Source organism: Xenopus laevis, chromosome 2L, assembly GCF_017654675.1.
Source record: "Xenopus laevis strain J_2021 chromosome 2L, Xenopus_laevis_v10.1, whole genome shotgun sequence".
NCBI classification, from domain to species: Eukaryota; Metazoa; Chordata; class Amphibia; order Anura; family Pipidae; genus Xenopus; species Xenopus laevis.
The window spans coordinates 183,155,997-183,182,038 of NC_054373.1; the positions used below are offsets into that span (position 1 = coordinate 183,155,997).

At 39.5% G+C, this 26,042-nt stretch overlaps 3 protein-coding genes across 5 annotated transcripts; 2 read left to right on the top strand and 1 right to left on the bottom strand.

Moving 5' to 3' along the window:
* The first annotated feature begins 1,930 nt into the window (after nt 1–1,930).
* LOC108707627 (zinc finger protein 250-like) lies at nt 1,931–22,966 on the top strand. 3 transcript variants are annotated; one of them, XM_041582784.1, is made up of 7 exons: nt 1,931–2,430; nt 11,892–12,007; nt 15,144–15,290; nt 16,069–16,192; nt 17,012–17,100; nt 19,076–19,145; nt 21,305–22,966. In XM_041582784.1, exons 2-7 carry the CDS (start codon nt 11,927–11,929, stop codon nt 22,720–22,722), a joined length of 1,929 nt encoding a protein of 642 aa, XP_041438718.1. In that variant the 5' UTR covers nt 1,931–2,430; nt 11,892–11,926; the 3' UTR covers nt 22,723–22,966. The 3 variants fall into 3 exon arrangements, with proteins under 3 accessions (XP_041438718.1, XP_041438719.1, XP_041438717.1); XM_041582783.1 differs by lacking the exon at nt 1,931–2,430 and adding an exon at nt 4,828–5,287; XM_041582785.1 differs by lacking the exons at nt 1,931–2,430; nt 15,144–15,290 and adding an exon at nt 4,429–5,287.
* LOC121399613 (mitogen-activated protein kinase 14-like) lies at nt 12,762–13,265 on the bottom strand (the record flags this gene model as incomplete). The annotated part of the gene is made up of 1 exon (XM_041581150.1): nt 12,762–13,265. A coding segment is annotated over one exon (489 nt), but the record flags the coding sequence as incomplete, so codon positions are not given.
* Nucleotides 13,290–13,787, top strand: LOC121399614 (mitogen-activated protein kinase 14-like; the record flags this gene model as incomplete). The annotated part of the gene is made up of 1 exon (XM_041581151.1): nt 13,290–13,787. A coding segment is annotated over one exon (483 nt), but the record flags the coding sequence as incomplete, so codon positions are not given.
* Nucleotides 22,967–26,042: the final 3,076 nt, after the last annotated feature.

Genomic DNA, 26,042 nt, shown 5'->3' on the forward strand with positions numbered 1-26,042 from the left:
ATAAACTTGAATGCTTTATCCTTATATGGGTTCTTATTTTATTATTCTTCTGTAAAACTGTAAAACATAATAACATGCATCACAACCTGTACAGCATATACACACATGTAAACACATACAGGAAACATATCATCTTACTTACTGACGGTTATGTAACCTGTGTAAAAGTGAAAGATCCTAAGGAGGTCTGTCCCTCTGCTTGTGAGCAGTCTGTGTGAGCTCAAAATGGATTCTCCTCTACTTCCTGTGAACTTTAGTGGGAAGGCTTAACCTTGAATGACAAGTCTAATTAACATGTGCGCAGCTATCCTAAATTGGTCCACTAGGTGGCAGCACATAACAGCTAAACCAGGGGTGTCCAAACTTTTGGCTCGCCGGGCCACATTGGAAAAAGAAGAAATATGAGGGGGCCACACATGAAATACACAAACAGGTTTGATTTGTAAAAGTAAAGGAAATACACAGAAAAGAACTACAATGCCAGTTGGATAACTAGATGGAGCTATACACTGGAATATGGGAAACCTGGATAATAAATAAGACATATTATTATATTATTATTACTAACTGGGGAATGGGCAGAGTCCTCCCTCCTCCTTTCTCCTCGGGAACCAAACTGGGCCGCATTCATATGCATCCTGGGCCGCATGTGGCCCTCGGGCCGCAGTTTGGACACCCCTGAGCTAAACCAATATTAATGCATACAACCGAATATTACAATGCCATCAGATAAGGTATAAACAGCACAGTTGCTTAGAATTAGCCATTCTATAACATACTTGTGAAATTAAAGGTGAAGTGCCCCAGCTGATTTGTTATGTCTGTAGTGGGCTTTGAGAGGTTGGGGAATGGCTTGAGCCAAATACGACCTGTGAGCTGCTCTAGGAGTAGGTACAACTGATCCTGCTGGATTAACCTGTGGGTTTTGGGCCAGTACATGACTAGTGTGGAGGTCACAATGGGGGAACATGTACGTTTCTGCATCAGGGTCAGATAGGTAGGACTTCTTTATGGGGCACGGCTGGGAGTAGGGGTTTACCAAAGAGTTGGGCAGATTAGGGGTGAGGCCATGCAGAAATATCGGGGGGCCCCCTGCATTGGGTCCAAGGAAAATCTGGGTGGGGTGCTACTTACTGAACTATATCATTAATAGGAATATTTAACAGTCTCTCATGCAAAGTCTCCACTTCCAACATGCAGCCTCTCAGTGCCTGAAACACAAAACAGCAATATATACAGTATATATTTATTCTGTAGCACTCGTTACACACGTACCTATAATACTATTGTACTTTATTATCATAATAATAATAATAAATTGGTCAGGCTCAGCAGGCGACAACATTTAAAGGGAAAGTTCATCTTTAGCTTGTTTTCATCTTCAACCTAATCACGTGACACACATACAATGCTCCACTAACCTCAGCCCCTTATCTTTCCAAGCTGGATGTCGGCCGTGTAGAACAAGTCATTGCCTTGCCTTTTAAATCTGGGATGAGGCTTCTCCCTCACAATGAATATGATGTCTGCTGGAATAAGGTTGGGACCCTACAAAATGTCGCATTCATTACTGCGCTGCCGACTCATGTCGTGTATCACAGCTCCTATTGGCTGATCAAGGTTGCCAGGTCTCATTTTCAAAACCAGCCCAAAACTAGCCAAGAGGCACTTCAAAAGGAGCCCAAAATAGCCCAATATGTGCAGTAAAAAAAATGTCTTAAAAAATATGTGAAAATATTTTTCAAAATTTCACTGATTCACAAATTTTTCCATGAAGCAAATTGGGACAGATTAGGCCGTCACCAGGGGTCATAACTACAGAGGGGCCCAGTAGGTATAGGGGCCCCTAATACATAAACAATTTCAATAAATATTAACAAAACAGCTCAACCTCTAGACATTTTGGTGACCAGTAGATTTTTGCCCCAAAATTGTCTGAAATTGAGGAAAGTCACCTGAAAATGTGAGAATGCTTCAGAGGGAAGGGAGACTGGGGTACAGAGCCCAATATCTGGTAACTACACAAGGCAGTCCCATTGCACACTGGGTATTGTAGTCTTACATTAAACTTGACAGTTGGGAAACAAAAACTACATTACCCAGCATGCATTGGGAGACACAGGCTTGGCACATTAGTGCAAGAAAAACATTGGCTGCTTTCCAAAGCACAAACCAGCCAAAGGCCCACAAATAGCCCAAATCCATACATTGGCTAGTTTGTACTTGCAAAACCTGCCTTGGCTTTAAATAAGTGGCCCAATTTGGCTGCAAAGCCGCCAACCCTGTGGCTGATGTATAAAGCCAATGAGTGGAGATTGGGCAACAGTTTCAGGTTAAATGTTCTCACCTGGTCACATTCATTTTGGAAAGTAATTTTAGTGCCTTCCCGGCTGCACGTCTATTGATAGGATCTTGTCCCGGATGCTGGAGGTGAGTCCGTCGTTGTTCATTACCTAAGAAACACAGTAGCACCAATTAGCCACTGGTACTAATTAATATTCATACAGTAAGGCTCAGGGTCACAGAAAAAATGGCCTCAGCCCTATTAAACTACAACTCCCAGCAGCCTGGGGCCATACTTACAACTCTGGGACATTTGATTGTGACAATATTTGTCTAACATTATAACATGGCTGTTGTGTGTGAGGTTATAAGATTTAAAGGCACAGTGACCAGCATGGGTGGGGGAAGGGTAGAATGTAGGCTAAAGGGGCAGGATTTAATTTCCATATGGTATCCATGTTATGCCCGGCATGATATCCTCCAGTGAGAGGAAGAGATCCCACTCGATGCGTGGGTCTTGGGTTTTCACTCCTCTCCCCCACATACCTCTAAATCCAGTATTCACATCAGAACCATCGGGAGCGAATATATCATAACATGTTAATGTAACACATAGGCGCAACTCTCTCTTGGCCACTTGGATGAACAAGTCATGGGACCCAAACAGCCAATCCCATGCAGAGCAACAATCCCTCACCTAAATGTAACAGGCTGACCCCAGTGATAATGACTAATTACTGCTTAATTACTATAATGATCAAACATGGAGACTAATATCATTGGGGGGTTTGTGTGTAGGACAACTAAAGCCCTAATACTAATGTGTTTGCCAGTAATCTGGTGCATCATTATATAGGGATTTTATACAGGGCAGCCAATCAATGGAGCCCAGACAGTATTATAGGGGGCCAAAACAATTATTAATGACTGTACAGTATGGAATGGGGAGGGACAAAAATCTTTCACTTATTTGGGTCCCCAGTGACAAAAGTGGGTTTCTGTAGATGATTCTCCATGGAGACAGCAGGACAAATAGAGACAGTAGGGCAAGATGGGTGGGTGGGAATGCATGGGAGTCAATGGCCTGGGTGGGAATGCATGGGGGGGGTCCCCAATAAATGACTGATATTAGTGCACTATAGGAAGTCTCTGACTGGCTGCTCTGGGGCCGAGGCTGGATAATGGGGTTGAACACAACACAAGTCCTATGCTTTAGTCTAAACATGTTCCTCCTGATACCTGCAAAGGGATTGTCTCCTACTAAGAATTAGTTGAAGGTTCTGTCTGGATTCCCATGAAACACATAACCAGAAGTCCATTCCTCCTCTCCTCCCAACTCAGGGGGACCTTCCTCTCTAAACTTATCATAGGCGCTTTTTTCCACACTGGTTAGAGGAAGAAGAAAGATTGAGTTTTGTTATGAAGGAGAGCGGGAACACACTGCCTGCAGTGCACTATAGTGATCATATCCCTTTATATATTTATATATAGTGATCATATCCCCCTTATATATTTATATATAGTGATCATATCCCCCTTATATATTTATATATAGTGATCATATCCCTCTTATATATTTATATATAGTGATCATATCCCCTTATATATTTATATATAGTGATCATACCCCCTTATATATTTATATATAGTGATCATGTCCCCCTTATGTATTTATATATAGTGATTATATCTCCTTATATATTTATATATAGTGATCATATCCCCCTTATATATTTATATATAGTGATCATATCCCCCTTATATATTTATATATAGTGATCATATCCCCTTATATATTTATATATAGTGATCATATCCTCCTTATATTTATATATAGTGATCATATCCCCCTTATATATTTATATATAGTGATCATATCCCCCTATATATTTATATATAGTGATCATATCCCCTTATATATTTATATATAGTGATCATATCCCCCTTATATATTTATATATAGTGATCATATCCCCCTTATATATTTATATATAGTGATCATATCCCCCTATATATTTATATATAGTGATCATATCCCCTTATATATTTATATATAGTGATCATATCCCCCTTATATATTTATATATAGTGATCATATCCCCCTTAACTGTCTCTTCTCCAGTGTAACCAATCACAACTTGTCTTTCCCCGTAACTGATCCCTTCCATTCCCTTTATCAGTTTAGTTGCTCCTCTCTGTACTTTATCTATGTCACTATAGTTAGTACATTCGGTGACTCACTGACTACAGTTTATTATCTCCAGTAAGTGACATTAGGGTTTTTCTGCAGACACTGGAGTTATACAATGACTGTACCAGAGAATACACTGGGATGTCTATAACTGTTAGGTCAATACACAGACTGCTAGTTGCATTTATTGGGGTCCCTTCCGACTTTTTAATGTCGGCGTCCCCCGCACAGCGAGCAATTTCCAGCACCAAATAGTAATCCTGCACCATAGCTGCTCCTCCCCCGGTGTCTGTACGCTTTCTGAGTTACTATGGGAACCTCACCGCGGTGTTACCTGGGAGCCGCAGTCCGCCTTCTCCCGCCACATAGCCACTTGCAATAGAGGCAGGCGTAGCAAAAACTACACGTACCATAATGCATTGCGAACGCATTCAGCTTTCTAGCCGCTGGGTCAGTCCTTAAATTGCAAAATGATTTAATCGATGACGTTCTGATGGATAGGAATATCACACGAGATGAAGTGCGAGAGGGTTTCAGACTACTTTGAATGAAAAACGTCACTGCCAAACTCGCACCGTTTCCCCATGATGTTAAAGTAAAGCTTTTCTATTGCGCGTGCGCAAGTGGTGTGTTGACATGGTGCCCGCAACAAAGATGGTCACCGCGAGCTTCTGTAGAGAAGGAAGGGAGTGACTGAAAGGTTGTCCCGCCTGTCAACATCCTTCACCGCTATCGCTTGGTTGGCAGTGGCCATCTTTGCTGAGGGTAAAGTGCCCTGTTTGGCAACACTGTTGAGGAAGGCCGAGAGAAAAGGTACTAAAGGCGGGAAAATGTTTAGTCAGTACTAATGGGAATGTAAGGGAGAGTAGGGGCTGAGAATTGATCTTATTAGGGAGCCTAGACGAGCCAGAGAAAAATGGGGCTTCATTGGGAAGTGCTGGAAATTCCTGGAATACAGGGGCCTGTGCAGAAAAAAGGAAGGGGCATTGAGAACATTTTTCTGGGGGAGTTGAGACAAGTGGAAGGTGAAGGAGTAAATGGAGGAAGGAGGTGGTTGCTGAGTGACAGACATGATGGTTTATTTGGGTCACTGAGTGGGGCCCTATAATATGGCACAGCCTGCCTGAGGAATATGCTGCTGTGTGTGTTGTATATGCACTGAACTTAAACTATACACTGAACTATACACACACCACTGAATCTACACACTGAAACTACACTGAATCTACACACTACACTGAACTATACACTACACTGAACTATACACTGCACTGAATCTACACACTGAATCTACACACTGAATCTATACACTACACTGAATCAACACACTACACTGAATTTACACATTACACTGAATCTACACACTGAATCTATACACTACACTGAATCTACACACTGAATCTATACACTACACTGAATCAACACACTACGCTGAATTTACACATTACACTGAATCTACGCACTAAATCTACACTGAATCTACGCCCTGGATCTACACAATCTACACACTGCACTGAATCCACGCACTGAATCTACACACTACACTGAATCTACGCACTGAATCTATACACTACACTGAATCTACACACTGCACTGAATCTACACACTACACTGAATCTAAACACTGAATCTAAACACTGAATCTAAACACTGAATCTACACACTGAATCTACACACTACACTGAATCTACACACTACACTGAATCTACACACTACACTGAATTTACGCACTGAATCTACACACTACACTGAATCTAAGCACTGAATCTATACACTACACTGAATCTATGCACTGAATCTACGCACTGAATCTACACACTACACTGAATCTACACACTGAGTCTACACACTACACTGAATCTACGCACTGAATCTATACACTACACTGAGTCTACGCACTGAATCTATACACTGCACTGAATCTATACACTACACTGAATCTACGCACTGAATCTACACACTACACTGAGTCTACACTGACTCTATGCACTGAATCTATACACTACACTGAGTCTACGCACTGAATCTACGCACTGAATCTATACACTACACTGAATCTACGCACTGAATCTATACACTACACTGAATCTACACACTGCACTGAATCTAAACACTGAATCTACACACTACACTGAATCTACACACTACACTGAATCTACACACTGCACTGAATCTAAACACTGAATCTAAACACTACACTGAATCTACGCACTGAATCGAATCTACGCACTGAATCTACACTGAATCTATACACTTTCCATGGAGCCAGAGTCAGAACTGAAGCACAATTAGAAGTGATACCTTTCCTGAGAAAAACTACCAATCATTATATGCATGTCATTGTCTAATATACACCATTAACCTCCTGTCTCAGTAATGGTGGGGAAAATAGGACAGCTGGACCCTGTGGCATGGACAGTATGGTTCTTTTTTTTCTTGATGTACTAAGGGCAAGGTCACATGGGGCATTGTTACGTTGCAGTCGAGTGTAAATACGCATAAAATGAAATAATGGAATGGAATGAAATAATGGAAAATTCACAACTCCCATGGGGTGCTTGCAAGCCAACATTCGCCTCTCAACTCCAGTATTTGCGTTTTTTTCAGCAGAAACACCAAGGAAACACCATGTAATTGAACTCTATGGGATCCGCAGGCTTGGAAATACACTTCGCTGAAATACGCGGCGTATTTTCATTGCGGCATTGTATGCCTGTGATGTAATTACGTTGCGTATTGACAATCCATCCAGTGATATTTTGTATGTGAATTGCTTTTCCGCTTGGCTTTTTTCACAGAAGTTTATTAAAATTCTTTCGAGTGAAATTGTGGGGAATGAAAAAAAAACAGAAATGCATGATGGGAAAAGGAAACAAGCTGAAAAACACATATTGTCATGTGTGTGATTTCATTAGTGTATTTTTACCGTGCGTTTTTAAAAATGCAGTGTATAAACACCACTTCTGACCTCACCCTAAAACGCACTTAATGAGTTCAAGGTTTGTATCTGCCTTGGCCAAATACTAAGGCCTATGGCACACTGAGCGTATCTTGCATTATACAGATTGTCCATTAAGTCTGTCCTGCATTTCAGTTTTGATTCAGACTGAACTTTAAATATGCCATGGCACTTAAGGTACATCAGGGGTCCCCAACTTTTTACCCGTGAGCCACATTCAAAGGTAAAAAGAGTTGGGGAGCAACACAAGCATAAAAAAAATCACTGGCAATGCCAAATGAGGGTTTTACTTGGCTATTTGAAGGCCTTTATGTGGACTGGCAGACTACAGGAGGCTTTACTTGACAGTACACCTGGTTTTTATACAACCAAAACTTGCCTCCAAGCCTGGAATTCAAAAATAAGCACCTGCTTTGAGGCCATTGAGCTCAACATCCAAGGGGTTGGTAAGGAACATGATGTTTGCGAGCTACTGGTTGTGGATCACTGAGGTACATAGAGGTCCAAACAGTCCCCCCAGGCCCAAGAAACAGCGACTGTTTATGGCATCTTCGAGCAACTCCATAGGCATTTGCCAGGATTTACAAATTGCCGGTCCAGGCCTGATGGAATCACGGTGTACTTTGTATGGAAACATTCATGTGAGCCACGTTCATGGGCCAGGATTTTCCAGCCTTCCCCCTGCTATTTCTGAGGGCTAAACTACACAGGATGGTGTCCGATCGACAGTTTGGATCCTACAAGTTGGATGTAGTCGCAGGGGTCAAAATCAAATGGCACCGATACTAAAATCTGATGTGTAAACTACATAGAAGATTTGCCATCTAATGTGATGCGTCTTTATCTCACAAGATTTATGAAAGGGACTGGAGTATTCCAAGAGAGTTGAAAATGAGGCAAAACTCCTATTCCCTGTTCTACAGTGACAGACGCTAAACTGCAGATCCAGAAAGCAGACCCATTGTTATGCCAGATTTGTATTGTAATTGTAATATTTATGAGTTTGCCACACATGCTGCTTTTTTACCTTCTTTTGTACATTCTCAAGTTTAAAATCTATAAAAAATAAGCAGCAAACTGTCTTAGAACATCAAGGTCTCCGTAATACTAAAACTCAGTGGGTTATTTATTAAAGCCCTAATGTTAAAAACTGAAAAAATTTAGTTTTTTCACTAGAAATTCAAAATTTTAGAGGAAAAACAAACTCAAATTCTTCAAGATTTATTATACCCTGATGCTGCTAAAAGCCCGAATCCGGAAAGCCACCTTCTCAGACTTGTCGAAGTCCCATATAAGTCGATGGGAGAGGCTATCTTATATTGACGTTATCGGGGTCTTCGGGGGTTTTTAGTGATTTGGGGGGAAAAAGACTGAAAAATTCGAGTAATTTGATTTTCCGCCTCGCTTTTATTGAACTTTTCTGTGATCAGATTAAATAGTTTTTTTATTAATAAATAAGCTGAAATCATGCAGGAGAATTTGGTCGTGTTTTTTTTTTTGTTTTTTTTTTAATAAAATGAGATAAATTTGGATTTTAGTTCTCCCAGATAGGCAAAAAAGGATGATTATCTTGATCAGATCAAACTGCCTAAAATATCTTCTTCTGAAAAAGAATCCCTTAACAGTCCCATAACTGATGAAGAAATTAAGCAAGCTATTCAAACCTTGAAAAACAAATCGAGCCCTGGATCTGATGGGTTGCCCGCTAGTTATTACAAGAAGTTTCAAGAATATTTAATACCACACCTTACAGTACTTCTCAATGATATGTTAGCAGGACACTCTATTCCACCTGAAATGCTAAAGGCCAACTTATCTCTCTTACCAAAACCTAACACAGATTTAACTAGGGTGCAAAATTATAGACCTATATCTGTTCTAAATGTTGATGTGAAGTTATTCTCCAAAATTCTTAAGTCTCCGCTTAAATAAACTGATGCCGAAGCTAATACATCCAGACCAATTTGGGTTCATCCAAGGACGACAAACAACAGATGCCATACGTCGACTAATCAATATAATACATGATGCCAACATAACGAAATCTCCAATTCTATTATTGATGCTAGACATTTACAAAGCATTCGACTCTGTGTCATGGTCATATCTGTTCAATGTCCTCCCCAGATACAATATCTCCGGTCCTTTTATGGATGGTTTACGAGTTTTGTATAATAACCCAACAGCCTCGATAAAGATGTTTACAAAGGGACAAGACAGGGGTGTCCTCTTTCCCCTCTGCTCTTCGCTCTTGCTATGGAACCACTTGCTTGGATTATACGTGAAGAGATTAATATTAAAGGCTACATCAAGGGCGCCAAAACTTATAAATTGGGCCTCTACGCAGATGACCTATGCATGACACTTACAAACCCCCTGACTAGTTTACCTAATTTGTTTCAGAAATTGGATCACTTTCAACAGATTTCGGGTCTCAAAGTTAACATAAATAAAACAGAAGCTATGCCGATACATATACCCTCTCCTCAAATCAAGTTATTACAGTTGAATTTCCCGTTTCAATGGAAGCAAAGGTCCCTAGGATACTTAGGAGTCAAGATCTCCAAGAATTACAATACACTATATAAAGCTAACTTTCCACCATTGATCCAACAGTTACAATCCAAGCTATCTGACTGGGGTAAACTACAGCTTTTGTGGTTAGGTCGTATAACCTCCATCAGAATGGTGATTTTACCAAAAATCCTATACTTATTTCGTGCTTTGCCTATTCCGATATTGAGCAAAGATATAGACAAACTACAGAGATCAACCTTTCAATTTTTGTGGAACAATAAACGGCACCGCATCAACAAATCTACCCTATATCGATCTTATAATCAAGGAGGCCTTAGGGTATCAAACTTTATCCAATATTATAGAGCTGCAAGAATGGCACAATCGATCTTATGGCAAACACCTCCTAATACAGTACCCTGGGTAGACTTTGAAAATTCTACTATTGCACCAATAGGAACATCAGCTTTGCTGTGGCTCACCAACCAGAATTTGAACTTATATAAACTGGAAAACCCAATTATACGATTACATCTTAAAATATGGAAAGTGGTGAAACACAAAATTCTTCAGCATGACTCTCATAGTAACTTATAGCCAATAACAGGTAATCCTGATTTCTCTCCTGGATTAATGCCACGTTCTTTTACATGGTGGAAGGATAATAACTTTTTCCGTCTCAAGGACTTACTTAGCCCTAGGTGATTTATTTTTCATACTTCACTACAAGAATCCTATCAACTTCCAAACTCGGAATTATATCGTTATAACCAGTTGTTGCATTTTTATACTCAACAAACTTCTCTCAAGCCCACATTAGAAAGTTCTGGTTACGAATCCCGTTGTCGTCATCCTGAATATACAGCTCATAGTATTTCGCAGATTTATTCCCAACTGACTGATATAAGCCCTAAAAACATCTTATACACGAGAATGGGGAACAGACCTCTCAACCACCATTTCACATGACAAATGGAAGAGAATTTGGGATTCCATTCGACACCTTCCCCAAATGTTAGTATCCGAGAAACTGCATACAAAGTAATTATGAGATGGTACACTACTACTATACAGAAACAAAAGTACCTACCAACTTTCCCAGATACGTGCTTCAGGAACTGTCAAGAGAGAGGAACAGATTTTCATTCATGTTGGAAATTCCCCCTGACCCGGAAAACGCTCTCCTTTGCCTTCCCTCTAGAAAACTTACTAAATTGCAAAAAAAAATTGCTGTTACAAATTTTGGCAGCAGCAAAATGGACAATAGCACTTAACTGGCAATCGCCAACTTTGGCTGTATCACAAATGAAAACCAGAGTGGATCACATACATTCCTTGTCTTATCTTTTGGCTATTATTTCTGACTCCCTAGATATATAAAAGCAAATATGGGAACCTTGGGAAAATTTTAAGAAAACTCAACTTTAATATTACTGATGTAAGTTTATCTGTGAAAAAGTAGAAAATAGGCTTAACCACATGCATGGTCTGTTTGGAACTTGTCTGGTCTTCGTACTTCCAATGTGAGGGTTTGATGGGAGTATGAAGGTTTTTTATAACACATGATTTGAAACTGTCAGGTTTACTATGGTTGGTATCCATTTTGTATATGTATTTTTTTTTTTTAGGTAACTTTTTCTTTTACATTTTGTTTGTGTATATTGCAATATTTCACAATGTGATATTGTTCTTGATACAATTTCTGTATACCACTGTTATATTTCATGTGACTTTTTGAAAAATAAAGAGAATTAAAAAAAATTTGAATTTTAGTAAATAACCCTCTTAATTTCAAGGTCAATTGCCTTGTTAATGTCCTGGCTTTCTACCCGCCCTCACCTGCACAGATACTAGTAAATCACAAACTGAGAACCATTCTTCAGAGGAAAACATATTCCAGTCAGTTGCATGTTTATTTCATCAGTACTTTTTATATAACAGCCTGACCCTCATCCTGAAGGATTCAGCGTGCAATCATGATGGACAGGGACAAAAACCAGGTGACGGAGAAGATCTTGGACCTCACCCTGGAGATTATCGCTCTGCTAATGGGAGAGGTGAGTCGTTATTGCCTGTTGTAGGTTTACCTCCTCTCTGTGCCCTCATTTAGCTGGCGGCGAGGGTGTTGCAGGTGACCTGCAGGTGTGCACCGGTTTTGGGGAACGTGACTAAGATGTCTGCTTGGGGGAGACCTTGCTGATGCAGGATGATCACTGTGTGTCTTGTTGCTGTGCTCATCGATATGAATATACCAAGAGCTCATGACTTGTGACTGGCTATTAGTTTGGGACCTGTTATCCTGAATTCTCGGGACCTGGGGTTTTCCAGATAATGGATCTTTTCCGGATAATGGATCTTTCCATAATTTGGATCGTCACATCTTTAAATTGTGGGAATTTTTTCCCCCTCTTGAGGCAAATTTGAGAGGCTGCAGATGGTTTTTTTTGCCTTCCTCTGGATCAACTGGCAGTTAGGCAGGTTAAAAAAGTTAAAAGGTTGAATTTGATGGACATGTTTCATTTTTCAACCTAACTTACTATGTTACTAGAAATAATACCTAAAAAAGAAGCCAGCGCCACAGGCACCGGGCAAAACAAACAAATATAGGGCAGTAACGTTTTGCAAATGACCCCCTTATTTCTGTGCACAGGTTTTATTGTAGCTTCACCGTGCTATGTGTAACCCCTTCTTATCCACCACCACAATTATATATAGCCTTTTAGGGAAGAGGGGTTGCTTCTTGCCTCGTGGGCCTTATAGGTGGATACTCACAAACATATGGTTCAAATAGGCGTAAAAAATCTTTGTTGTCCCAGCGCGTATCCTTTAGAACTTTAACTCACAGTCTTCATTCACTGCAAGATTGCTAGGTTTTAGGTCTCTGTGGATAATGCCTGCAGAATGAATATACTTCAAGCCACGCAAGATTTGATAGATAAGAAACTGTACATGGTCATCTGTAAGCTTTTGACACTTAACAATATTATTGAGATCAGCTCCCATTAGATGTGTAACAAGATATACATCATTGAATTCCTCAAATGATTTTGCAGGTGAGAAAACATCTAGGAGTCCAATGACATTTTCATGTTTCATATGCTTAAGCAGACGGAGTTCTCTATATGTTCGCTTGGCATGAATGATGGACTGAAACGGCCTAGAGAGTTTTTTTACAGCAATACGCAATGCTGTCCTAGTGTCAAATGATGAGCACACGGAACCGTAGGCCCCAGAACCCACTGGTGTCAGGTTTTGGTACCTATCAGGCACCTCCCACAATGTTTTGTTTAGTTCTTGTCTGTAGAAGACGTAAGATTGATCCTTCTACAGACAAGATTGATCTTCTACAGACAAGAACTAAACAAAACATTGTGGGAGGTGCCTGATAGGTACCAAAACCTGACACCAGTGGGTTCTGGGGCCTACGGTTCCGTGTGCTCATCATTTGACACTAGGACAGCATTGCGTATTGCTGTAAAAAAACTCTCTAGGCCGTTTCAGTCCATCATTCATGCCAAGCGAACATATAGAGAACTCCGTCTGCTTAAGCATATGAAACATGAAAATGTCATTGGACTCCTAGATGTTTTCTCACCTGCAAAATCATTTGAGGAATTCAATGATGTATATCTTGTTACACATCTAATGGGAGCTGATCTCAATAATATTGTTAAGTGTCAAAAGCTTACAGATGACCATGTACAGTTTCTTATCTATCAAATCTTGCGTGGCTTGAAGTATATTCATTCTGCAGGCATTATCCACAGAGACCTAAAACCTAGCAATCTTGCAGTGAATGAAGACTGTGAGTTAAAGTTCTAAAGGATACGCGCTGGGACAACAAAGATTTTTTACGCCTATTTGAACCATATGTTTGTGAGTATCCACCTATAAGGCCCACGAGGCAAGAAGCAACCCCTCTTCCCTAAAAGGCTATATATAATTGTGGTGGTGGATAAGAAGGGGTTACACATAGCACGGTGAAGCTACAATAAAACCTGTGCACAGAAATAAGGGGGTCATTTGCAAAACGTTACTGCCCTATATTTGTTTGTTTTGCCCGGTGCCTGTGGCGCTGGCTTCTTTTTTAGGTATTATTTTGTGGACTTGACGGATACAAGTGAGAGCCGGCAGGGGATTGTGAACACAACCAAACCTAGGACTATAATTTGGACTGATATGTTACTAGAAAATCATGTAAACATTAAAAAAAAAACAATAGGCTGGTTTTGCTTCCAATAAGGATTAATTATATGTTAGTTGGGATCAAGTACAAGCTACTGTTTTATTACTACGCAGAAAAAGGAAAACATTTTTAAAAATTGGAATTATTTGATTATAACGGATTCTATGGGGGATGGCCTTCCTGTAATCTAGAGCTTTCTGGATAACTGATCCCATACCTGTATTACTATACTGCTTTATCTGCCCCCACTAAAAAAAAGCTAGAATCCCCCCACAACTTGTGAAAGAGCAATATTACAGAGCCAAATTACACAGAAAAAGTAAATCATTTTTAAACATTTGGATAATTTGGATAAAATGGAGCCTATGGGAGGAGGCCTTTCCATAATTCGGAGCTTTGTGGATAACGGTTTCCAGATAACAGGTCCAATACCTGTATGTTAATTATTGAGGAACCACAATTACATGGGTATGTCCCATACTTGGGTTTCCCTTTACATTTTTAACTCTTAGGTCTTGTATCAGAGGGACAAAGCATATCTTTCAAAGTACGGCCATGCTTATAGCAAAACAGAGGTGATTGTGTGAATAATTGTCCAAACTTCTTTTCTGATTGGATTAAAGGCCAGTATTTCTTAATCACTTTCTCTGTGAGTATATTAATTAAATGTGCACACAAACGATATTCTGTCTGGCCGCATCTTTTGGTCTTTTAACTAGAAGGCTATTTTCTCTTACTGTATTACTTCACAATTTGCAAAAGAACCCAACGATTGGATCATAATGCATCCGATAGGGGCGGTCGTATCGCAGTCAGCTGTGAGCTGACTGGATATTTTAACCTGCCCGATCGACATCTGCCAGATATCGATCAGGGAAGCCCGTCGGATGGCCCCACACACTGCCAATAAGCTGCCGACTTGGTCTGTCTGCAGCTGTTATTGGCCCGTGTATGGGGGCCTTAAGACTTTACACAGCACTGCATAAGAGTTTCTTGCTTACTCCTAGGATTACGTTGTTGTGAAGAAGACTGATCACAAAAAAGATCGGCCTAATCTGTGCTTGGCACAGCCACTGACATCACTTGTGCAAGAGAAGAAAAGAGACAAGAGCACAAAGCTTTCAAAGAAGATCCATAGGAGATCCAATACAGAGGTGGCTTTCAGTATTGAAATCCTTATGTGGTCCAGACAGGCTGGGGAATTAAACTTTATGCTAATGTTGGAATGCAGGGAGTTGAGAAAATAGGGAGATGATAAGGTGATAGTTTTGAAAGAATGTAATGAGGAGAGGAAAAATTACAAGGAGTAATGGGGAAGGAGGAAAGAGAATGGTGCAGCGGGAGAGGAGTAAATTAAGTAGTTGTAGGGAATTGTACAATGGGAAAGGAGAAAGGGGCAATGGGGAGGGTGTCACAATGACAGGGAAGAAGGAATAAAACTGGCCATAGATGCAAAGATCCGATCGTTCGAATCCTCAAATGATTGGACTTCCCTATCTCCCGACCTGTCACTAACCTTTCAGATCAAATAAAGTAGTAAAAGAACAGATCAGCCGATGTTCTGCCCCTGACATCAATCGTACGATAGTTATGTCCGACAAACCTAGTGACAGTCTCCCACTGAAAATCATACGATCGGCAATACATGCAGAGATATTACCCGCAGCCGACAGAAATCTTTTAACCTGGCTGATCGACCAGATGTCCGATCTCTGTGGGACGAAAAATGCCGGGACTCTCCACACATGGTCCGAAAACAGTACGTATTGAGGATTCGTACGATCGGATCTTTGCGTCTATGGCCAGCTTTAGTCTGAAAGAAATGGGAGGAGGGGATGTATTCCTAAAAACTTGAGAATGAAGTCAAACACCATTTTCTGTTGTACAGTCACAGACAATTATCCGAGCTAATGCTGTCTTTGTGTGCTTTAGGTTCCTGCCTGTTATCAGAACGATGGTTCATGTCCCACAGCGGGGCAGTTGGAAAATTCCAAAAGGAACATGGAACAGTATGAGGATGTTGCCATGAAAAACCAAGACTCCCTCAGCCCTGGGTGTAAGAGACTGTTTGCTTCAACACTTTTGTTAAAATAGAAAGGATACTTCACATACTGCTGTCATAATTTCCGTACAAGACTTTAATACTTAAAGGGATTGTTCACTGTCAAACACTTTTTCCAGTTCAGTTGGTTTCAGATCAGTTCACCAGAAATAAAGACTTTTTCCAATGACTTTCTATTTTCTGTTTGTGATTGTTTTCTAATATTGAAGTGTAAAGTATCATTTTTCACCTTTTAAAGCAGGGGGGCTTCTTTTTCCAAAAGATGTATTAGAGCTCACTCTATTAAACTCACCAGACATCATGTCTCTCTACATGCAGGATTTGTGCAAAAGGCAGTTGTTTTTTTAGATTTTGTTTGTACTGGAATCAGTTATTTGAGTGAGCTCTAATTCATCTGCTAGGAAAGGAGCCCTCCTATAAGATATATTGGATCCAACTGTCAGTGAATATCTGACACCCAACTGCTGCATGAAGACAGAATGAAGAGAAACAGATGCTGAGAGAGGAATAGTGAATATAAACTTGATTATTTCAGAAACACTGCAGAATACTTAATTGATTGTATTTAGAAAATTTCTTATTTCCGTATGATAAAGCTTATATTAAATTCTCATTTTCACTATAGTTCCCCTTTAAACACACCAAAACTAGAGCGGTGTAACAGGGATGCCTAGGTCTCACTTAACCCCCATATATACTCATTGCTCATTTTAAGAAATGCAAAAAGTTTCTAAATTGGGTGCACCATTCGAATGGGAAAGAGCAAAACCTCCAATGACAGTGCTCTTTTAACTGTGTGTTCAATCTCTGCAGATATCCCCAGTACTCCAGAAAGATGTCGCATGCCCCCGTTCTCTCAGGCTGATACAGAGGCCAATGACAAGATGGCAAGGGATTATCAGGTATTAAACTCAAGTCTGTAATCATTTGTATTGATGATTTAGTGATGCCATGTGGATCTGTTTGATTGTTTAGAGTAAAAGGGATACTGTCATGGGATTTTTTTCAAAATGCTTCAGTTAATAGTGCTGCTCCAACAGAATTCTGCACTGTAATCCAATTCTCAAAAGAGCAAACAGATTTTTTATATTCAATTTTGAAATCTGACATGGGGCTAGACATATTGTCAGTTTCCCAGCTGCCCCCAGTCACGTGACTTGTGCCTGCACTTTAGGATGGAACTACTTGCAGGCTGTTATTTCTCCTACTTAATGTAACTGAATGTGTCTCTGTGGGACCTGGATTTTACTATTGCGTGCTGTTCTTACATCTACCAGGGAGCTATTATCCCATTGTTCTGCTGATGGGCTGCTGGCAGGGAGCAAGGGGTGATATCACTCCACTTTGCAGTACAGCAGTAAAGAGTGACTGAGGTTTATCAGAGAACAAGTCACATGACTGGGGACAGCTGGGAAAGTGACAATATGTCTAGCCCCATGTCAGATTTCAAAATTGAATGTAAAAAAATCTTTGCTCTTTTGAAAAACAGGTTTCATTGCAGAATTCTGCTGGAGCAGCACTATTAACTGATAAGTTTTGAACAAAACATTTTTTCCCGTGACAGTATCCCTTTAAAGAAGAACTTAACCCCTTTTGTGACTCCCTGCCCTTTGTATGAACCTTTTTAAATAATACCCCATGGCTTCCAACACATTTTGTTGGCATGTGGTTGGTGTTTGACTCATGTGCAGAACAAATTATCAATCCATCTTTAATGCGTGCACCGCTGTTTAACGGGGAACTGTTGTGAAGATGAACATTTAATAAAAGCTTCATCATACTGAAATAATAAACTTTCTAAATATAATCAATTAAATATTCTGCATTGTTTCTGAAATAACTCACCCAACTGCTGCATGAAGACAAAATGAAGAGAAACAGATGCTGAGAGAGGAATAGTGAAGATAAACTTGATTATTTTATAAATGATGCAGAATATTTAATTGATTGTATTTAGAAAGCTTTTTTATTTCAGCATGATGAAGCTGATATTAAAATTTACTTTGTGTGATAGTTCCCCTTTAAACATCTGCTTGAAAGTCCCTGCAGAGTTCAGTACAGCACGTCAGTGACCAAAAGAAATGAAAAGGATTTATTCAAGCTGGCAGCATGGGAGGGCAGAAAGAAATTCCTTTAAGGATCTGAATTTTTTTACAGTGCATGAGAAGTACCGGTAACAATTCTGCTTGGGGTGGAATGAAGATTTACATAATGCTGAGGCTTTGAACACGATGTTTGGGATATTTCTGTTTAAAGTAAAGGTTCCATGTATGGTTTGGTCTGACTACTGTATGGGCTAACCATGATTAAAGGTTAAGTAAACCTTTAAAATAAGTGAATGTTTAACTGACGAGGGGGCTAGTTTAAGCACTTTTGTCATTTACATCCATTATTTATTTTGTTTTTATTCCAAGATATTAAGGGATACATGTACTGTTAATATGAATGAATTTTGTTACAACAGCGCCACCTGCTGGTCATTTTCCCTCAAGTCTGACCAGCAAGTAGTCAAGGAAGTTGTCAGGAGAAAGAAAGAGGCTGCTCTGATATTCTTCTGTTTATGAAAGATTTGAGAAAGGTTTCTAATTGTATTCCTAAGCAGAAGAACATCAGAGCAGCCTCTTTCTTTCTCCTGACAACTTCTTCCTTGACTACTTGGTGGTCAGACTGGTGGGAAACTGACCAGCAGGTGGCGCTGTTGTAACAAAATTCATTCCTATTAACAGTACATTTATCCTTTAATATCTTGGAATAAAAAGAAAATAAATAATGAATTTACTATGCAAATGTGGTTAGAATAGAACTCTCATCAATTTTACATTCACTTATTTTAAAGGTTTCCTTATCCTTTAATAACACTTTGATTCTGTATTGCAGGTTGAACAATTGGATGGGATATTCCCCCAGCAGTGTAAGAAGAAGGAGATCCCCACTGATATCAACACAGGTGGGACTTAAACACTAAGGGGCAGATTTATCAAAGGTCAAATAGCAATTTCGAATTAGAATTTCCGAGTTTCAAAATTCACACATTCAAATTTGTAATCCCCTGGAAACACCTGGAAACAGTTCTAATTCTAATATTCGTCACCTAAAACCTGCCGAGTTCATGTACAAGTCAATGGCAGAGGTCTGTTTAGCCATTTGGAGATGTTAATTGCCTTCCTGACATTCAAGTTTTTTTCTCTGAGAAAAACTCGATTCGTACGAATCGATTACTATCTGAATTTTAGGGTCAACCATTTGATTGAATATTACACATTCAAATTTTTTCTTAAATCACCTCCCATTTGAATTGTGTATATTTGAATTAAAAAAAAAAAAATCAAATGAATTCGAAATTCGACCTTTGATAGATGGGCCTTTATATAAAGGGAATTATCTTCTGTCAGAATTCTTTGTCTTCAGGATTAAACCTGTTACTGCTTTGGAAATGGCTTGTTTTACCTGAAGCAAGTCCAATGGGTTTTCGTACATGCATTTGATGTTTCCTGAACACCATGGGACAGATTTCTCAAGGGTCAAATTGAAAATTAGAATTTTTGATATTTTTTTCATGGTCAAAAAAAAAGTTATTCAATTACGATTCGAGTTTTTAAAAATATTTGATTTTTGAGATTTAGCGTACTCTGGCCCTTTAAGAACTCTAATTTGACTATTCGCCACCTAAAACCTGCCGAATTGCTGTTTAAGTCAATGGGAGAGGTCCAGGGATTCATTTGGTATTGTTTGCAGCCTTCCTGACATTCGACAATTTTTCGGAGAAAAAGTCATCAAATTTTTTCTCAAATTCAATTCAAATAAATTTTGTCTTTTCGGTTCTATATTTAATTCATTCGAGTTTTAAAATTTCTTATTTTTTAATAAATTTAGAATTTTGAGTTTATGGGAGTTTAGGGAGAGTTTTTAAAAACTCGCATGAATTCAAAACTCAACCTTTGATAAATGGGCCTCTATATGAAGGGAACATTTCTTTTTTTATCTTTTAATGAATTATCTTCCGTCAGAATTATTTGTCTTCAGGATTAAACCCAGATAAAATATGTTACTGCTTTGGAAATGGCTTGTTTTACCTGAAGCAAGTCCAATGGGTTTTGTACATGCATTTGATGTTATTTAAACACTATTTATTTAAGGCACTAAGTTTGCCCAGGAGCAGTAACCCATAGCAACCAATAAGATGTTTGCTTTTAAAGGACTAGTAACATCAAAAACATTTCTTAAAAATTCATTATACATTTTTAGTATACCTCAAAAAAACCACCAAGACAATTTAACCTTTAAAATCGCAAAGTCTTTATTAAGAAATACCTTACAGAAACTCCACTTGCGCTCCACTTCAGAAAGTGATCTGGCGATCCAAAGTGCGACGCTCGATTTCTCCTTTCTGCCTTCCTTATAGGAGATAGCCAGGGAGGAGAAATTGAGCACCGCATGATGGATCATTGCCTTGTCGCCTTTTCTGGAGCGGAAGCGGAGTTTCGCTAGGTTATTTCTTAATAAAGGCTTTGCGATTTTAAAGTTTAATTTGTCTTGGTGTTTTTTTTTCTATGTATACCAAAAAATTTGATGTTACTGGTCCTTTAAACAGACGACCAGTAAATTCTACCTGCTGATTTGTCACTTTTGGTTAGAGTCCTGCAGAGGGTCGGGTACCCGTAAAAATCTGCGGTACCCTGCGGGTTGCGGGTAGAAGTTCCCGGGTGCGGGTATAGACTCGGGTTTGCGAGTCGGCCACGAGTCTTCTCAATATCGATTTTTCCTCCTTTTTTCTGATCACGCCTGTTTCCGATGATGCCACTTCCGGCTTACAATGACAGCACTTCCTGATTCTTGATGGTCAGCGGGTGGCGGGTCCGGGTTGCGGATAAGGCACTTGCGGGTTGGGTAGCAGGTCCAACTCCGTAAGAATGCGAGCTGCGGGTCTGGGTTGCGGATTGCAGGTTGCGAGTACTAGTCGGGTACAGGTTCCCAAAAATGGACCCGAGCAGGACTCTACTTTGGGTTACTGCTCCTGGGCAAACTTAGTGCCTTTTATAACATATCCCCCTTTTTGTCTTTGCCATTTTGCCTTTCCCTTTATCTTCCATTTTTGTTTCCCAACAGGATTTCCCTTCACTTGGGAAGCCAAAATGGAAGCTTTCCGCATGCCTTTTTCGGAGTTTTCCATGAATAGCAAGAGTGTGCCTCAGCATAGCCGAGAAATAAGAAATACGAAGCTAAATCCATTGGTTGAGACTTCAAAAACATCCCTCAATACTCCTGTTAAGAACAAAACATTACAGGAAGAAGCTCGACCAGGACTCCAGGACTTCCCTGATGATTTCCACCCAACGACGTGTTTTAATGAGAAAACCCAACATGTATCTAATCGTCCGGACAGCACCAAGTTCGATCTTGAGGCGGATCAAATAGGCGGGATGGCAGAAAAGCTGTATTTGTGTTCAGAGTGTGGCAAATGCTTCACTAATGATTCCGATCTAGTCGCCCATCAGAGAGTTCACACAGAGGAGAAAGCTTATATGTGTTACGAATGTGGCTCCTTTTTTACCTGCAGCTCGGATCTTGCAAAGCACAAACAAATTCACTCCGGTGACCATTCACTGTCAGAATCTGAATATGCAAAGTGTCCTGCCCAAGCCACGGGTTCATATGAGAAAATACAGACCGGGGAGAAGCCATTTATCTGCACGGAATGTGGCAAATGTTTCTCTTGCAGTGTAGACCTTGCAGCACATCAGAGAGATCACGCGGTAGACAACAACGCGCCGAGTTGTGAACTTGAAGCACCACTTCCCAAAGGCATAACTGCTCTTCCACATCAGAGGATTGACGCCCGGTTAAAAGACTTTGCGTGCTCTAATTGCGGTGAATGTTTCACGGTGAAATCAGAGCTGGTGAAGCATCACAGGATTCACGTAGAGCAGAAACCCTTTGCTTGTTCTGAATGCGGAAAATGCTTCACTCAGTTGTCGCATCTTCAGAGACACCAGACCATGCACTCAGGGGAGACGCCGTGCATTTCTGCAGAACCCAGGGAACGTTGCGATGATAGTTCAACTGTATCCAAACCAGAGAAAAGTCAGACGCAAGAGAAACCATTTGTTTGTGCTCAATGTGGGGCAGGATTTCCCACTAGCCCCGAGCTTGTTACACATGAAATCCTACACATTGCAGAGACAGAATTTGTTTGCGCTGAATGCGGAGAATGTTTCACTAATAATTCTGATCTTGCATCACATAAAGTCCTTCATGCAGGGGAGAACCCATTCCTCCGTCCCGTAGGTGACAAATCCCTGTCCTATAGTTCAAATTACTTTATAAACCACAGCTCTGCGGGGGACAAACCATACGCTTGCTCTGACTGTGGGAAAGGCTTTGCATATAGATCGGCCTATGTCAGGCATCAAAGGATTCACACAGGGGAGAAACCCTTTGTATGTTCCCACTGTGGAAAATGTTTTACTCAAAAAACTCATCTCATTACTCATCAGAGAGTTCACAAAAATAATAAGCATATTTAGTTAGGTTTTATTATCAGTACACGTTTCAGTGGTTATATTTGTATTAAATTATGTTATGCTGTCACCAAGATATATATATATATATATATATATATATATATATTTATTTCTATGGGGTCCATTATCCAGAAACCCATATTATGGAAAGGCTGTCTCCCATAGACCCCATTTTATCCAAATAATCCAAATATTTAAAAACAATTTCCTTTTTCTGTGTAATAATAAAACAGTCGCTTGTACTTGATCCCAACTAAGATATAATTAATCCTTATTGGAAGCAAAACCAGCCTTTTGGGTTTATTTAATGATTATATGATTTTCTAGTAGACTTAAGGTATGAAGATACGCTATCTGGAAACCCCTAGGTCCCAAACATTCCGGATATACCTGTATCAGTCTTTCACATAATCTGCAGAGCCATGAATGGCAGCTTTTCAATTGTCATTCGTTATTTTTCTTTTTTTTTATGGTTTCTAAAATATTTCTCTTCTGAATCTTTGCAGCTTCCAAATGGGGGTCACTGACCCCATCTAAAAAAACAAATGCTCTATAAGGCTACAAATGTATTGTTGTTGACACTTTTTATAATGAAAAAAGAAAGAAAAGAACCTTGTTTGTGACTGTATCAGATTCACCAGACCTCTTGTATTTAAAACACACTTCCCTCTAATATTTGTCACAGTGATAATGGTTACTTACCGTATATACTCGAGTATAAGCCGTCCCGAGTATAAGACGAGGTACCTAATTTTACCTCCAAAAACTGGGAAAGCTTATTGACTCGAGTATAAGCCGAGGGTGAGAAATGCAGCAGCTTCTGGTAAGTTTCAATCAAAAAATTGAGGGTTTCTGCTCCCATTGGAGGTGCCGGCATCTCGTTTTTGGATGCCGGTGACCATTCTTGGAAACCGGTGAATATTCTTGGAGACTATTCTTGGACGCCGGCGACTATTCTTGGATGCCGGCGACTATTCTTAGACGCTGGCGACCGTTTTTGCACTTGACCCGAGTATAAGCCGAGGTAGAGTTTTTCAGCATATTTTGGGGGCTGAAAAACTCGGCTTATACTCAAGTATATACGGTAGTTTATATTTATTTTGTAAGTTTAAATAGGCAACCTTTATCTGCTTAAATTAACCAACTTGATACTTTGTTATAAGTCTCAAGGATAAGCTGATAACACCAGGTTATATGAAACTTTTTTTATAATGCACCATTATATCCTATTCAGATCCCAGTCTCTTATTCAAATCAATGCATGGTTGCTAGGGTCATTTGGACCCTAGCAACCAGATTGTTGAAACTGCAAACTGGAGAGCTGCTGAATAAATATCTACATAACTCAAAAACCACAAATAATAAAAAATGAAAACCAGTTGTAAATTGTCTCTCTACGTCAGTGATCCCCAACCAGTGGCTCTGGTACAACATGTTGTTCTCCAACCCCTTCCATGTTGCTCCCAGTGGCCTCAAAGTAGGTGTTTCTTTTTTAATTCCTGGTTTGAAGACAAGCTTTAGTTACAACTAGGTGTACAGCCAAATAGAGCCTCCTGTAGGCTGACAGTTCACCTAGGGGCTACCAATAGCCAATCACAGCCTATAGTTGTCACCCAGGGACTTTGTTTTGCTTGTGTTACTCTCCAACCTTTATGTACAGTTGAATGTAGCTCACGGGTGAAAGGTTGGGCACTGCCTGCTCTGCATCTTATTCATTTAAAGGGGAACAATCACTTTAAGCAATGAACGTAGAAAGCTTTCAGCTCTACAAAAGGATAAGTAAACCTATAAAAAAGTAAATGTAAAATTGAAATTTAAATTCATTTTTTTTTTAATTCTAAGATATTAAAGGAAACATACAGTTAATATGAATGAATTATGTTACAACAGCGCCACCTGCTGGTCAGTTTCCCACCAGTCTGACCACCAAGTAGTCAAGGAAGTTGTCAGGAGAAAGAAAGAGTCTGCTCTGATGTTCTTCTGCTTAGGAAAAACATTATAAACCTCAGATACATTTTCTTGCATCTTCCCTAACCAAATGAAAAAGTATTTTCTCCCTGGCACATTTATTTATCTCTTTCATTGTGACACACATCAGCTACACTGGCTTCTTTCTCCTTCCCTAGTTAAACATTGTAGTTTAGGGAATGATTTAACATTGGGCCACAGTGACTGATCCAAACATTGAGTGATACAATCAGCTCTTGTGCCTAGATCAGATCATATGGGACCTCATTGAAGGCATGCTGGAGTGGTCCTTATTAGGGATGAGCGAATTTATTCGATTGCCATGGATTTGTGGGAAATTCCGCATTTTACCATGTGCGAATTTTGTTGCGGAAAAATTCACTGAGAAAAGCCAATTGACTTTAATGCATTAGATCAAAAAAGTCGCCATAAGAAAAAACATCCATTGACTTTAATGCATTTGGACAAAAAAGTCGCCATAAGAAAAAACGTCCATTTACTTTAATGCATAAGGACAAAAGTCGCCATAAGAAAAAACATCCATTGACTTTAATGCATTTGGACAAAAAAGTCGCCATAAGAAAAAACCAACATTTACTTTAATGCATAAGGACAAAAGTCGCCATAAGAAAAAACATCCATTGACTTTAATGCATTTGGACAAAAAAGTCGCCATAAGAAAAAGCCAACATTTACTTTGATGCATAAGGACAAAAGTCGCCATAAGAAAAAACATCCATTGACTTAAATGCATTTGGACAAAAAAGTCGCCATAAGAAAAAACCTCCATTTACTTTAATGCATAAGGACAAAAGTCGCCATAAGAAAAAACATCCATTGACTTTAATGCATTTGGACAAAAAAGTCACCATAAGAAAAAACATCCATTGACTTTAATGCATTTGGACAAAAAAGTCGCCATAAGAAAAAACCTCCATTTACTTTAATGCATAAGGACAAAAGTCACCATAAGAAAAAACATCCATTGACTTTAATGCATTTGGACAAAAAAGTCGCCATAAGAAAAAACCTCCATTTACTTTAATGCATAAGGACAAAAGTCGCCATAAGAAAAAACATCCATTGACTTTAATGCATTTGGACAAAAAAGTGGCCATAAGAAAAAACATCCATTGACTTTAATGCATTTGGACAAAAAAGTGGCCATAAGAAAAAAACAACATTTACTTTGATGCATAAGGACAAAAGTCGCCATAAGAAAAAACGTCCATTGACTTTAATGCATTAGGACAAAAAAGTCGCCATAATATAAAACTTCCATTGACTTTAATGCATAAGGACAAAAGTCGCCATAAGAAAAAACATCCATTGACTTTAATGCATTGGGACAAAAG

Bases quoted from the DNA above. Each gene is read 5' to 3' on its own strand.
- LOC108707627 (XM_041582784.1), top strand. From the start codon at position 11,927: ATGATGGACAGGGACAAAAACCAGGTGACGGAGAAGATCTTGGACCTC. The intron at 16,193-17,011 runs GTAAGAGACTGT...CAATCTCTGCAG, and splicing joins AGACTCCCTCAGCCCTGGGT to ATATCCCCAGTACTCCAGAA. The intron at 19,146-21,304 runs GTGGGACTTAAA...GTTTCCCAACAG, and splicing joins CCCCACTGATATCAACACAG to GATTTCCCTTCACTTGGGAA.